This window comes from Bombus huntii, chromosome 6, assembly GCF_024542735.1.
Source record: "Bombus huntii isolate Logan2020A chromosome 6, iyBomHunt1.1, whole genome shotgun sequence".
Lineage (NCBI taxonomy): Eukaryota > Metazoa > Arthropoda > Insecta > Hymenoptera > Apidae > Bombus > Bombus huntii.
The window spans coordinates 15,596,054-15,608,854 of NC_066243.1; the positions used below are offsets into that span (position 1 = coordinate 15,596,054).

The window sequence follows — 12,801 nt, forward strand, 5'->3', positions numbered from 1 at the left end:
AAAGAAACCAATCTCATCGAAGTTTTAATAAGTCTCGTCCATCAAAAGGGTAACCAATAACGATGACCTATTACCTAGATTTTATTCCTGCTCGTTCGAACGAATCGAACGACGATGGTCTTCCGATGGAATTCTTAACGATAAAAACGCTGCAATTATCGTTGCAGTACGCATTGGTATCGTTTCTTTCTTTTCTCATTTTCTTTTTTATTTTAAATCGCAAAAGCAATTAAGCAGTGAAGAAGGGAAGACGTCTCTTTTCATTAGAGATACATAAATTTCATTAAGAGATTTACAACGACGTTACAACGTGATAACGATATACGCGAAATGTTAAAACGTAGAACTGGCCTTACAGTTAATCGGCGATCATATAAATAACTTGGAGGAAATTGCTTTCGATATCGCGGAAATAATTACATAATCGTTCGCACACATGCAATTATATGAAATTATTACCAGGCGAAAATCGATTCTCCGATTGTCCGGTTTTAATTAAAATTCTGTAATACGTTACAGGTAGTAAAAAGACCAATAATTCGCTACGTTTTAAATATTACAATAAAATTGTCGATATTGAAGAGCGATCAACGATAACCATCATTGTTATTACTTTCACGCAGGAAACAATAATTCTACCACTATTTTCAAACAATTTCAGTTCGTTAACGACCTGCTATAATTTGCGAAACGGTCGATTATGTCGTCGATAGCGAGTCCACGCTGTCTCGCCAGCATATAGAACCGTTTTAAATCGTCTTCGACAAAATTGTCTCTCTGTGTGCTCGCGACCTCTTAATTCACAGCGAATTGTAAATCCTTCCTTCCTTCTTCGCAGATACGCGTGAATAATTAAGTGGAATTAAAGTCGGAGAACTTACCAAGGTATAGGTACCTTTATTTATCGAGCTCCTCGACCCGGTTTCCCTTCGGCCAGATTCGCAGCAGGCGCTGGATTACGAGCAACGTAATTTTAATTTTAGTAGCCAAAATTGTCGTCCTTCCACTCGTACAAATTCAAAATCACCGTTGATTACTTATCGCCAGGAATAATTTTACGGACGCGAGCCGATCCTACGAGAGTTTAAGTTTTATCAATTTTAACGAGCGTTATTCGAAGATCATGGAACGTAGAATGTAGGTCGTGCGAATTGCCATTAGCGTTCGGCGTATCACACGCTGGCAAACAATTGTCATAGAAAATTTCTTTTCCCCTCGAATTCAGATAATCGTCTCCGCTGCTACGTACGCGAATTACGGGCATATCACGTATCGCTTTTCCGTTCGATGTTCATATTTCGTAGAGCGAAGCGGAAATCAAAGGTCTGATCCCGCAAATCTGCGCCGTTCTGTCAGACTTTGGATCGCGCTCTACCGTGAACTTTCAAATTACGGACTGATTACTCGTCAGCCATTCCGATTTTGTCTCGGAACATTGAATCGGCCGCTGGAAACGCTGATTTAATTAGAACAGAAACTCGCAGGATTACAGGATGCTTCGCATTAAGCGTCTTTTAAAAATAGCCGAATACCATCGTTGCTTATTCGAATTGTTTTCCTCTTTCTTTCTGCTCCGAGAGTAATTTCATTTTATATTTACTCGGATGAAAATTGTGCCACGCGATGTAATCCCACTGAATATATGTATACGATATAATTTGAACGTAATCACGTTGCCTCGCGTATAAGTAAGATAATGATGATTGATGTTAAACGTATTATCGCGTTAGCCTGGATCTGGCTGAAAGTGTGATCTTCGTTCTATGCGATTTTGGTATTACGTACTTGCAGTGTTACAGAAAAATATCGATGAATATCGGACGTACCGTAATGTCAGTTGTGAAATTTCATCGTCAAAGGCGACAAGCTTTGTTACTCGTTATTTTTGTCATTTATTACGGCTAATAGAGAAATTAATTTCGTCGAATGTTCCGCTACAAAATGTACTCAACTTCAAGATCAGTTTTATCGATAATATTCATCGTTTGATCGGTTACAAATCTGTGCCAAAGTTCAGTGTAGGGTACATCGCTACGTCAGCCACGAAACATCAAACGAAGGAACCATTTTTTATTCGAAGGATTCCATTGTGGCGGATGAAAAGAGAGTTGTGCGTTTCGTCCTGGGACTACCGGTGGACTCGTCAGTAAGGCTATGCCCGGTAGTCCCTGCCTTAGACGTAGAGGGAGTCTCGCTAGGTGCGGTATTTGTATCAATCGCTCGTATGTTCGACCGCTAGCGAGTTAGACAGACTCGTTGTCGTCGTAGCCCTCTAGTGTTGGCGGTTGGTACCAGCGGATCGCCCGGGAGGTGTTGCGCCGCGTTGATGCCTCGACCTGTCGGCGTCCTGTTGATACCGATCCGCCATATCATATACGCACAAAGTCTAATTTTTCCTTTTCCACGTCATCCTCGTTAACACATTTGCATTGCGTATAATACTTGATACGATGGTAGAACTCGTCGCTTCGCTATATGCTTGCAAAAATGAACTTGCTTCGAATTCCTTCATAAACGCTGTTTGATTCGAATAAAACATTCATAAAGCAGATCGTACCGAGTCCGAAATACCTGCGAACGTTATTGCGAACATTTTGCGTCCGCAGGATCGTTTGGCGCGAAATTGCGAATGGTAAATGAGGTAGTTGCAGTGGCTCAGAAATGGATCCCGTATCGAACATTACGACTTTATCGTAAAATCACATTTCCCTATGTCCCACCTATGCGTACAGGGTGTTCGTTGGAGAACTTCACGATGAATTTTCTGGAAAGGCACGCGTTCTAGGAAGAGGATATTCGGAAGGAAAGTATCGCGATTTCCAGATGGAAATCTAAATACGCTCCACGTTTTTCATCTCTTCGAAGCTTCCAACCTAACGCGTACTTTTCGACATCGAACGTGAAATTTTCAAACGGACACCCTGTATATATATAGCTCCTATCTTGGAATTCATATAAGTGTGCGGACACTTAGTATAGTAAGTACGGGCGCAAATCGACCATTCACGCGGAATGGAAGCCATTTTCAGCGGAAGACTCTCAGATTCGGGTTTGCGATGTAAAGCGATTTTATGGCTGATACGCGGCCGATAAATCTTCAAGATACGAGCGAAATAGAATGAAGTTATCGTGCCTGACACCGCCAACCGCTAATTTAATTGGCTAACTCGGTCAGGAGTCATTATCGACATTCCGGAGGAGTAAACCGGACTTAACCAGTCGCAGACTCCACTCGAGTCAGGCATATTTCAATGAATTAATTAAACGAGATGCGCAATAAATACACCTATTTTTCGTAAACGTCGATCAGAAATTTTAACGCGTGATATTTTCGTAAAAAGTATATTTAGAAATCGTATTTTAATAAATATGTACGATGAAAGGAACAAGTTTATTTGGAAAATTGAAAAAGGAGACAATTTAAAACTTAGATTATTAATGAAATATTTCAATATTTTTTCTTCTCTTCTGAATCGAGGTTCGATTTTTAAACGTGGAAATTTTATTCACATTTAACGATTAAATATTCGCGTCACGTGTTCCTCATAATCTGAAAGTGTAGTCTCGAATGAAACGACAAATTTACGAGTAACACGCTACAGTCAAATAGGTAATTTCTATCTAAATATTCGTAATCGTTCGAGTATTTAAAATATTCCTTTGAAACTAAACTTTATCTAAATTTAACAAGTTAACATTTATGTCACGGAGATAAACGTGTAAAGATAAACGTAAAATAAAAAGAATTCTGGAATTACAAAATGTATGAGTACGCATAGGTAGTAACTGAACATTACGCCTACACTGTAAAAATGTCGTAGTTTATTAATTAATAAACTGCTGTCAAAGGTTACGGGTTATTCTGAAATAAATATCGCCATAAAACAAGTACCGTAGTTAATAAACTGTATCAAAAATTTTGTTGAGGTTTAGAAGCAAATAAATGCTTGAGATAATTAATATTTCCAACTAAATTTTCGGAGTCTAACGTCACTCTATGGTCCTGCAGGAAAATTTTAATACAACGTGCTCGAAGATAAAGAACAGTTCGGAATAAAACCAGTTGTACTGGGTTGGCAACTATGTGATTGCGGATTTTATCATTACCACCTAATGACAAAATCCGCAATCACTTAGTTGCTAGGCCAATAGAAACGTTCGAGTACTTTTGTGCCACTGTGTGTGGAGCCTGTCCGAGTCAGTGATTTGCTTCTAATTATCACATTATCCTATTCGAAAACATCAATTTTATTATCATTCGTTTTACTTAAGGTTCTACCATTTTGCACGGCGATTAACAAAATGCGTAACGAAAATATATAAAAAGCGAAACGTAAAATACAACAAGGCAAGTTACAATCTCAAATGATAGTATTTATACGTTCTGAACATATATCGTATGCAGTACAATGCAGTACGATTAACCTAAACTTACATTAATATCATACAGTGTACTTAGAGCTAACAAGGTAGCTTACAATATCATAATCGCTGATACAAGTTAATATGTTTGAGAAAATGAGGAAGATCTTCTTCCCTTTTCTATTTATTTATTTATTTATTTATTTATTTTTTTTTTTTTTTTTTTTTTTTTTTTTTTTTTTTTTTTTTTTTTTTTTTTTTTTTTTTTTTTTTTTTTTTTGGTTGTGTCCAATCCTCAGTCTAGCGAGAATAATTCGCTCTTTCGCGTTAAATAAAAATGCTGGACATTTGTCAAATACATTTAGATGTATGTTTATGTGTCTACGTGTAGGCGCGTTTCTCGAAAAATCAATTTGACAACACAAACTACGGATACATATCGGGAATATATCGTGCAGAGCGTGCTAGGAATGACAAAAGTTGCAGTTACGCCAAGAGGAAGCATTTACACTTTGCCAATATTTGACTACAAGACTCCTGGACAATTCAACGCGACGTTAGAAGCGACGAAACAAGGACTCGACGCTCCTTTATCCTTGCTCACTGTCAAGCTCTGACAACGATAAATAACAAACTTTAATATTAATCGCAAACAAAGAAAATAATATTACCCAAGAAACAACGTTACCATGAACTTTAGGAATACAGCGGGCAAACTTCACCGCTAATTTTAATCGTGTCACCTAACTTTGAATGCTATCAACAGAACGCAACACCGTCTGCCCGTTTTCCGTCGCAATGTTCGAACGTCTTGCCACCACGAAACGACTAATCTCGATGATGAATCTGACCGCTAAGATTATCTCGATTTCGCACAAGTGAAAAACGACGTCTACGATCGCCAGGCCTGGTAGAAACGAGTTTGGCGCTATGAAAATAGCAGGCCAATTGAATTACGTTTCGCGCTAACTGAAAGTGGTCCTTTCAGAAAACAGGAGGCCTCGAACTCCGACTCGAAGAGCAGACGATGGAGCAAAAGGGCGTTTCAGAGGAGAAGCAGCGAGGTGGAGGTTCGTCTGCATCGCACCTCTTTCACAGGATCCCAAGGACACTCGAGCGTCGATGGTCCAAAGTCGCCGACTCCATCGAGACGTCGTAGCTCTAGCATAGCGGTAGCCAGGCCGACTCCTGACTTGCACAGGTATGCGTCTGAAGGGATAAGTTCCTTTGGCTACGTTACTCGTTGGCAGAAAAGTTTCCCTGGTTAGAAAGTTCGGGATCGAGATTACCAACTTGGCGTTTTTTACACCCAAATTCCGGAAATCTGGCTTCTCTTCAACTTCATTGGCGCTGAGAAATTTTGCTTGCCTCTTTTTTCCAATCCTTTGAAACATTTCTTCTTTTTTTTTTTTTTTTTGATAATTTCATTGGTTACAATTGCAAAGCTAATTTCTTTTTGCCATGAATATGAATAATAACGACGTAGCAGATATTAGCTACATTTGCCCTCACTACTTGTCTAATAGCCTCGCTAAGCGACGCTACAGCTGAGAGAGTTTTTTTCTCTTGTATACTTCGTTAAAACAGAAGCAAGAAACGGAGTGCAGTTGAAACTTCTCGATACCATTATAAGAATTAGGGCAGAACTTTTACTCTGAAACAAGCGACGCAAAGATTTTGTCGTATCTGAACAAACGCTTGACAATTCAACCACAAAGAAAGTTTACGAATGTAATTTCAACGAAGAGAACCTGGACTTCAAACTTCTTGCAATTTAATTACAAAAAATATATTTCGATACGTTTACCTTGCTTCTGTCTATTTTTTTCTTTTTTTTTTTTTTTTTTTTTAGCATTGTTTGGCTGAAACCTGAGAGTTCAAGTTGGCAATCTTACTCGGGATCTGTAAAGACGAATTGTATTAATTGCACGACCTGTTCTAAAGACGATATCTCGATGGCTCGTTAGAGAAATATTCGCTCGTTCGCTTTTTGTGAAATTTGACTCCTCGTTTACGACGAATAGCTCTCGACCGTTTCTTTACGCTATGTAAAAATCACGTTTACATCTACTTGAGAAAATTCCTGAAAAATATTAATCTTGTTTACGTTTTTAAATAAATCGCCCTTTTTAAATCTGTTGATTTATTCGTGCGTGTGATGTATCGGTAGAACATTCGTGGGAAATATTCAAATTCGCATGAAAAATTTCTTCGGTGCCCGAGGGCTTAATACGAATGTTCATCGGTATATTAAAAGAGCTACCTTTTCTGCTAGAAAGAGCATAAATAAATTACCAAGTTTACAATATAAGTTTTAGTTACAAAATTATTATCGCGTAGGGCTTTGAATTCCGGATCGGAGTTGAGCAAACATTGTTGGAAAATGGGCTAAAATGGGAATGGACAGGTTTTGCGTATTGGTAATGGCCAATCTTTTGACGATGTTACTGTGAATAAAACCTTTCGGAAATTATGAATTTTATTCAACTCGCTGTAATTGCAGTTTTGTTTAATTCATTTACAATATCTTGTTTATGAAAACGGTACTATACGTAATCGTTTATCCCTCTTTTTCCGGTCTAAAAATTATAAATCGACGATTGTTATAAATAAATTAATTATGCATTAACGCGTTCTTTGATATATTGAAGGAATGCACAAAAGAGCAAATATATAAAATAACATACTATACCGTTTCAGTTGTGCTTCTTTTATTTTCAGATTATCATTCAATGAATTATTTCGCCTAATAATTTAACAAATAATTCATTGGCATAATTTGTTCAGCAATTATTTAAATGGAATCAACTCATCCAATAAAATATTATTAATATCGATAAGTCCATTAATATTTAATCGAAGTAAACATAAAATCTGATAAATATTGATACTGTTTATTATTTAATTTCATTGCCTTTATGTATAAAATTTTAAACAATGAGTAGTTTCTACGTGAGAAATAATAATAACACGATATAGATATCGACGATTTTTTTAAATAAAATATGTTACGTTTATGTCTAAGAGAATGTTTTAAATAACCTTTTCTATTTATTTTCCATTTTTGTTTTTTCTTTTTTCTTTTCTTTTTTTTTTTCTTTTTTGGAGGAAACTAGTTGGCCCTTTTTTACACCACAGTATCATACAGTTAAGTTTCTGCATCTAAATATTCTTCTGTTCAGTTCTGTTTTTAATCTGAACTTTTTATACGGCTGCGTCTTTGCAATCGCTCGTGTAATTACTTTCTTAATTACTTTCAACTTTGAAAACTTTCAAATTATCCGAAACTCTTTAAAGCTACTCGCGGCTTTTTATATCATTATACATTGACCTGTTTATACAAAATAACCGAAATAGGAATTTTGATTTTCTCCGCGAAACATTAATTTACAGCACTATACTAGTGGCTGTATGAAAAGTTCATACGTAACACGAATCGAAAGAATTTTTTACGTATTATTCTTCCCAATTTGGCGTACGATATATTGTAGCCTAAAATCCAATTTTTTTTATCGTAGATTGTATACGAATTTGGCTATTGAATCCTAATAAAAATTGCAGATAGCATTTATAACTGTACTAAAGAAAACTTCATCGAATTCCATTTAATATCACGTCAAGTAGTTTAAAATAAATAGTTTAAAACTAACATATAACATATTTAAGCAGTGAAAAATCCTCAACAATACAAATACACGTAGATACGTACAATGACCACAAGAAGTAGATATTTGCACGTACAATGCTGTTACTTTCTACTTGTTAGAAACTCTAGTTAGATTTTCACTGGTTTCGACAGTACGCGCGGTATACGCTACACGAAGTTAGAAATTCGCTAAATTTAGCTCTTTAATCCTTAGACAAAATTCAGGACGAGCGAATCACACAGCCTTCTGCGTACAGTCCGACCTTAAGGGAAAATATCCTGTCACGTCACCGTAGGTTACGATTTTTTGCAACAACGCTAGGCGTTTGAAACCGCTGGAAAAATGGCACCGTGTGATCGCTGATAGAGCAAAACTCTGTTGTCGCAAACATATGCGAATTAGTAATTTGCGCTCGAATAATTGAAAACGTTGCTAATAAAGCAAAATAACAGTATTTAAAATTTCTCTGTATTGTTAATCGTATTGCATCGTATTGCAATCGTATAACTTGCTTCCTTCTCTGTTTATTTATCGTATTTCTTTCGGTATCAACGGAGTAGAAACATTCTTTATTTTTCGTCATCATGCTGCGTAAAGATACTTTTCTATCGCTTCTGCTTTCTCATTATCATCTAAATGCAATAACTTACACCTATCTTACTATCGAAACCTACAAGTAAAATCTCTCATTAAATTCTCCTCGCCCCAACAATAGGTTTCTACAAGCAGAAACCGGCCCTTGGGGTCATTTATCGCCCTCGCCGAGGAGTCCCACAAGAACCCCGGCCATAAGTCCTGGAACAGCGTCCTCTTCGTCTCACTTGAGTCCAGGCACGAGCCCAGGTGGACCAAGTCCAACTAGCCCAGCTGGTACAGCTGGTTCAGCGTCAGGATCCCGAGCTCCAGGACCAAAGCAATATCGCGGAAGGACCAGCAGTATGCCGGCGGTTCCACGACACAGAGTGAGTCGTTACTTACAATCGTCATATTTTCTAATGAAACGATCTTTTCTTCTTTTTTTTTTTTTTTTTTTTCTCTTATCAAATTCCACGCGTTTCATCTTCGCGGTATTAAATGTCTGTAGTTACGTGACGATATTACCAAACTCTACACGGAGCTTAATATACATTTGATAGAGCCCTCGATATGCCAATTAACAGGGAAGCTATTTGATGGAACTTTCCAATACTAGAACAATCACTTTCCTGATATTAACTTTCATTCGTTCAAACAGAGATCAAAGAGATGGCGAATTTGCTTTAACATCGGAGGGCTCCCTACCTTTTTGGCGCGCCAAACTATAGAAATTGTCGACGCGAGAGGGTCCATTACATTCCCTTTTTCCACTCGCCGTTTATGCTCTAACGCGTACGACGATGCTAACGTTGGTCGAAAAGAATCGTCGCTTCGTAGGAACGTAAACGTAGTCCATTAGACGCGGCGATACGTCCACGCCAGTGTACAGTCTGTAGAGGACTACGTAGAGGATAGTTGATCGTGAGATTTATACGACGAGATTGCTCGCTGTCGAAACTGTCAAGTGTATTTAAAATAATTAATAAATAAACACAGGTAATGTCGTTAAGACGCTCGTACTAACGGATTCGCTAAGACACTGTATAATCGCTGATACAGGGTGGTTGGTAACTGGTGGTACAAGCGAAAAGGGGGTGATTCTACGCGAAAAAAGAAGTCGAAAATATAGAATAAACATTTTTCCTTTGAGGCTTTGTTTTCGAGAAAATCGACTTTGAATTTGCGCTCGGTACGCGTGCACTTTATCGCGTTTTGTTATAACGGATATCTCTGTAGATCGTTGTCTCGATGGAAAAATTAAAAAAAAAATTTTATTCTATATTTTCGACTTCTTTTTTCGCGTAGAATCACCAACCACCCTGTATACTCGCTGATTAGATCGCTGATAGATACTCGATGGATACTCGTAGATACTCGTCGGTAACTTCTAGATACTGTAATCCTTACGATCGCGTCTGTTTATTTATACTGGTCGGGGGAGAGTCGGAAAATTCACATTCGTCTGTGTTCGAGGGTTGCACGTAGCGGCGACATTGTTTTGCCCGGAGTTTATTTATTACTACATTACGTGTTTTCTAACGATATTGATACTCCGAGGCAAAACAACATGATTTGAATCGTCCTCTAGCTTATGTGTCGCTACAAGTCTAAGAAGCGGTCAGTAAGAGATTTTAAGCATAAAAAGAAGATTAAAAAGGAAACACCCAACAGATCTCACAAAGGACATAACCTAACAAACACGATGATGGTACCCCGCTGGGGGTAGCCACCCACATGTTATATTAGTATACCGCTATAATATTTTACCAAATGTCCTACTGGACAAATTGTAAAATTTAAATAAATAAATTAAAAAAAAAAGTAAGAGATTTTGTCTCGCTGCAAGACGCTTCCACCCTACATCGCTACATTCGTTTACAGCTGCGACGTCGTACTCGCCCCCGCTACTGACAATTTCAAGCCGAGTTTACACTGTTTCGCTTTACATGAACACGGCGGATGAACGCTGCTTTCATCTGGTTTCATCCGCGCATGAAACAAGAATGAAAGCGGCGTTCATCCGCCGCGTTGTTGCCAAGTGAAAGAGCGTAAATTCGGCTTTAACACCAGTTTCCGTGACGGAAACGCGCAGCGACGAAAACGAGTGGCCGCTGTTTCGCGGACAGGTGCACGTTACTTTACAATGACGTTAGGATCAACGCGTTTAATACACGAAGCGATGCTTCGTGGATAGAGCAGCTCTCTTTTCGAACGTTAGGCTAACAAAATATTCGAATAGTAGACGGTTGTGCTATACTTGGCTCTGCTATACTCTACACACTAATTAATTAGCACGTAGCCAACGTGTATACGTACGTATTGCGTTTCTGTGGCTCGCATTAATTTGCCAAAGCATCGTCGAATGTGCCGTGTCACACGGCGCGCAAAAGCGTCTGCTGCAGCAATATCGACAGTTTAATACGTTCCCTGCCACGTGTACTGTTTCCGAGACACGCTGAACTTTTCATTCGAGTAAAACGATACTGCTGTTGTTAAGGAATAAAGGATGGTAAAACGATCGACAGACTCGTAACAAAAACCACGGAAATTTGTGCAAATTTCTTTGATAGTAATGCATTTTCATTGACGAAAGCGACGAAAGCCGATATCCATGTTCTGGCATAGTACAAACAAACGGAGATTAAATGGTTTTATCGCATAAAAAGCGAATTTTATCAATCTGATGATTGAATTAAAAAGGAAACATAAAGGTATAGCAACGTATAGAAGGAATACGTACGTAAAAAATATGCGTCAAATAGATCGAAAATACGTCACGATTATTAAAGTCTTATCACTGTAACGATATCGTTTGTAATTTAAATTTTAATAAGCTATAAACGGGTCTCTTCGCGTCACTTACAGTTAATTGATGAGCTTTATCGTAAGCTTGTTTGCTGCAACGTTTCTCTTATGGCCATCTATCCTGCAAAGTATGATAATAGGCCACGTGTTTTTGTGTCCAAACTTTTTATAGACAGTACATCCATTTTTCTCTGTTATAGACTGTTCAAGATTTATCGACAATCTTTCCCTCTTCTTGAATTCTCATAAAATATCCATTTCCTGCCACCTGTTACGACTTTCTACGAGAAACTTTCACCCCTATTTTCATCTTCCATTTATCATAAACTCTTTTACGCTGCTATTTTAAAGCTGCAACTATCGTGTCTCGAAGGTTGATAAATTATTATCGTTGATTGGAAGAGAACACTTATGGAAACGAGCCAATTTTAGCAAACGATTTATTAGAAAATCTAGTAGATACACCAGCGATTGTTAACTTTGTACGTTTAAGGATCGAATAACCGTCGGCCTTCTCATAAAACGTCCCTCGTAAAACGCCATAAAAACATAAACCAAGCGATCCGGCACAAATCGTCCGCAATTCTGCTGATAGAATGGACGCCGTGGGATCGAACGGTTCCCTTTAAGTTGGCAAATTTTCATCGGTGCCGGTGAAAAGCTCGGACAAGATGCTCCCTCGTTAAAACAATGGAACTACGTGTTAGCAACAAGATCGATAACGGTCCGGTTTCATTAATTTCTGTTTCTGTTGCCAACAGCCAAGTGAAATACGACACCGCTACGTGATACACTTTAGCAACGTGCACGTGCACCGCGTGAACAAAAATCGTTGCGTAGCCGGCGTTTGTAAAACTGCGGGTTGGCATCGACTATTATACTCCGCTCGTTGCATCGGGCTAACAACGAGGCGCGCTTCGCGTGATCAAGATCTCGCGAAATAGCTGTTAACGAGAAAGGAGAACGCTACGGCGTTGTATTCAAATGGAATTTTGATAAGCGTGCTTCGAGTATCTTCTTCCTCTTCGCTCTGGTTTTATGCGTGGCATTTCCGTGAAATGCATATCACGTGCGATCCTAAAATTAAATCTTGCGATTTGCGATAACATCTGGTGATACGGTTGTCGATAAATTCTATATGTTCGTGAAAATATTTGAACGTTTACCATAGAGAACGTTCACCAAGGTATTACAGATGTGTATGTCGCGTAAAACATTTGGATATCTTCTTGGAGTCGTAACGAAACGTCGTGATTTTATATTAGCAAAATTCACAGCCAATTTGAGAACAGTGATTACGAGATACGTGTCATCCTACATCCCACTGACCTCGCTAAAGAAATAAAATAGTCAAACTGGTATCCAGCTGGGGATAGCCATCCGCATGTTATTTAGCAATTAAATTAGAAAA

At 38.3% G+C, this 12,801-nt stretch overlaps 1 protein-coding gene across 4 annotated transcripts in view; it reads left to right on the top strand.

The window, feature by feature from the left end:
* Positions 1-12,801, top strand: part of LOC126866729 (GTP-binding protein RAD-like) — a 76,762-nt gene that overhangs the window by 12,823 nt on the left and 51,138 nt on the right. The window contains exons 2-4 of one of the 4 annotated variants that reach the window (XM_050620665.1): positions 5,351-5,563; positions 7,471-7,509; positions 8,725-8,971. In XM_050620665.1, the coding sequence (XP_050476622.1) occupies positions 5,351-5,563; positions 7,471-7,509; positions 8,725-8,971 (499 nt within the window). The remainder of the gene's footprint in view (positions 1-5,350; positions 5,564-7,470; positions 7,510-8,724; positions 8,972-12,801) is intronic. The other 3 variants (XM_050620666.1, XM_050620667.1, XM_050620668.1) reach the window with 3 other exon arrangements.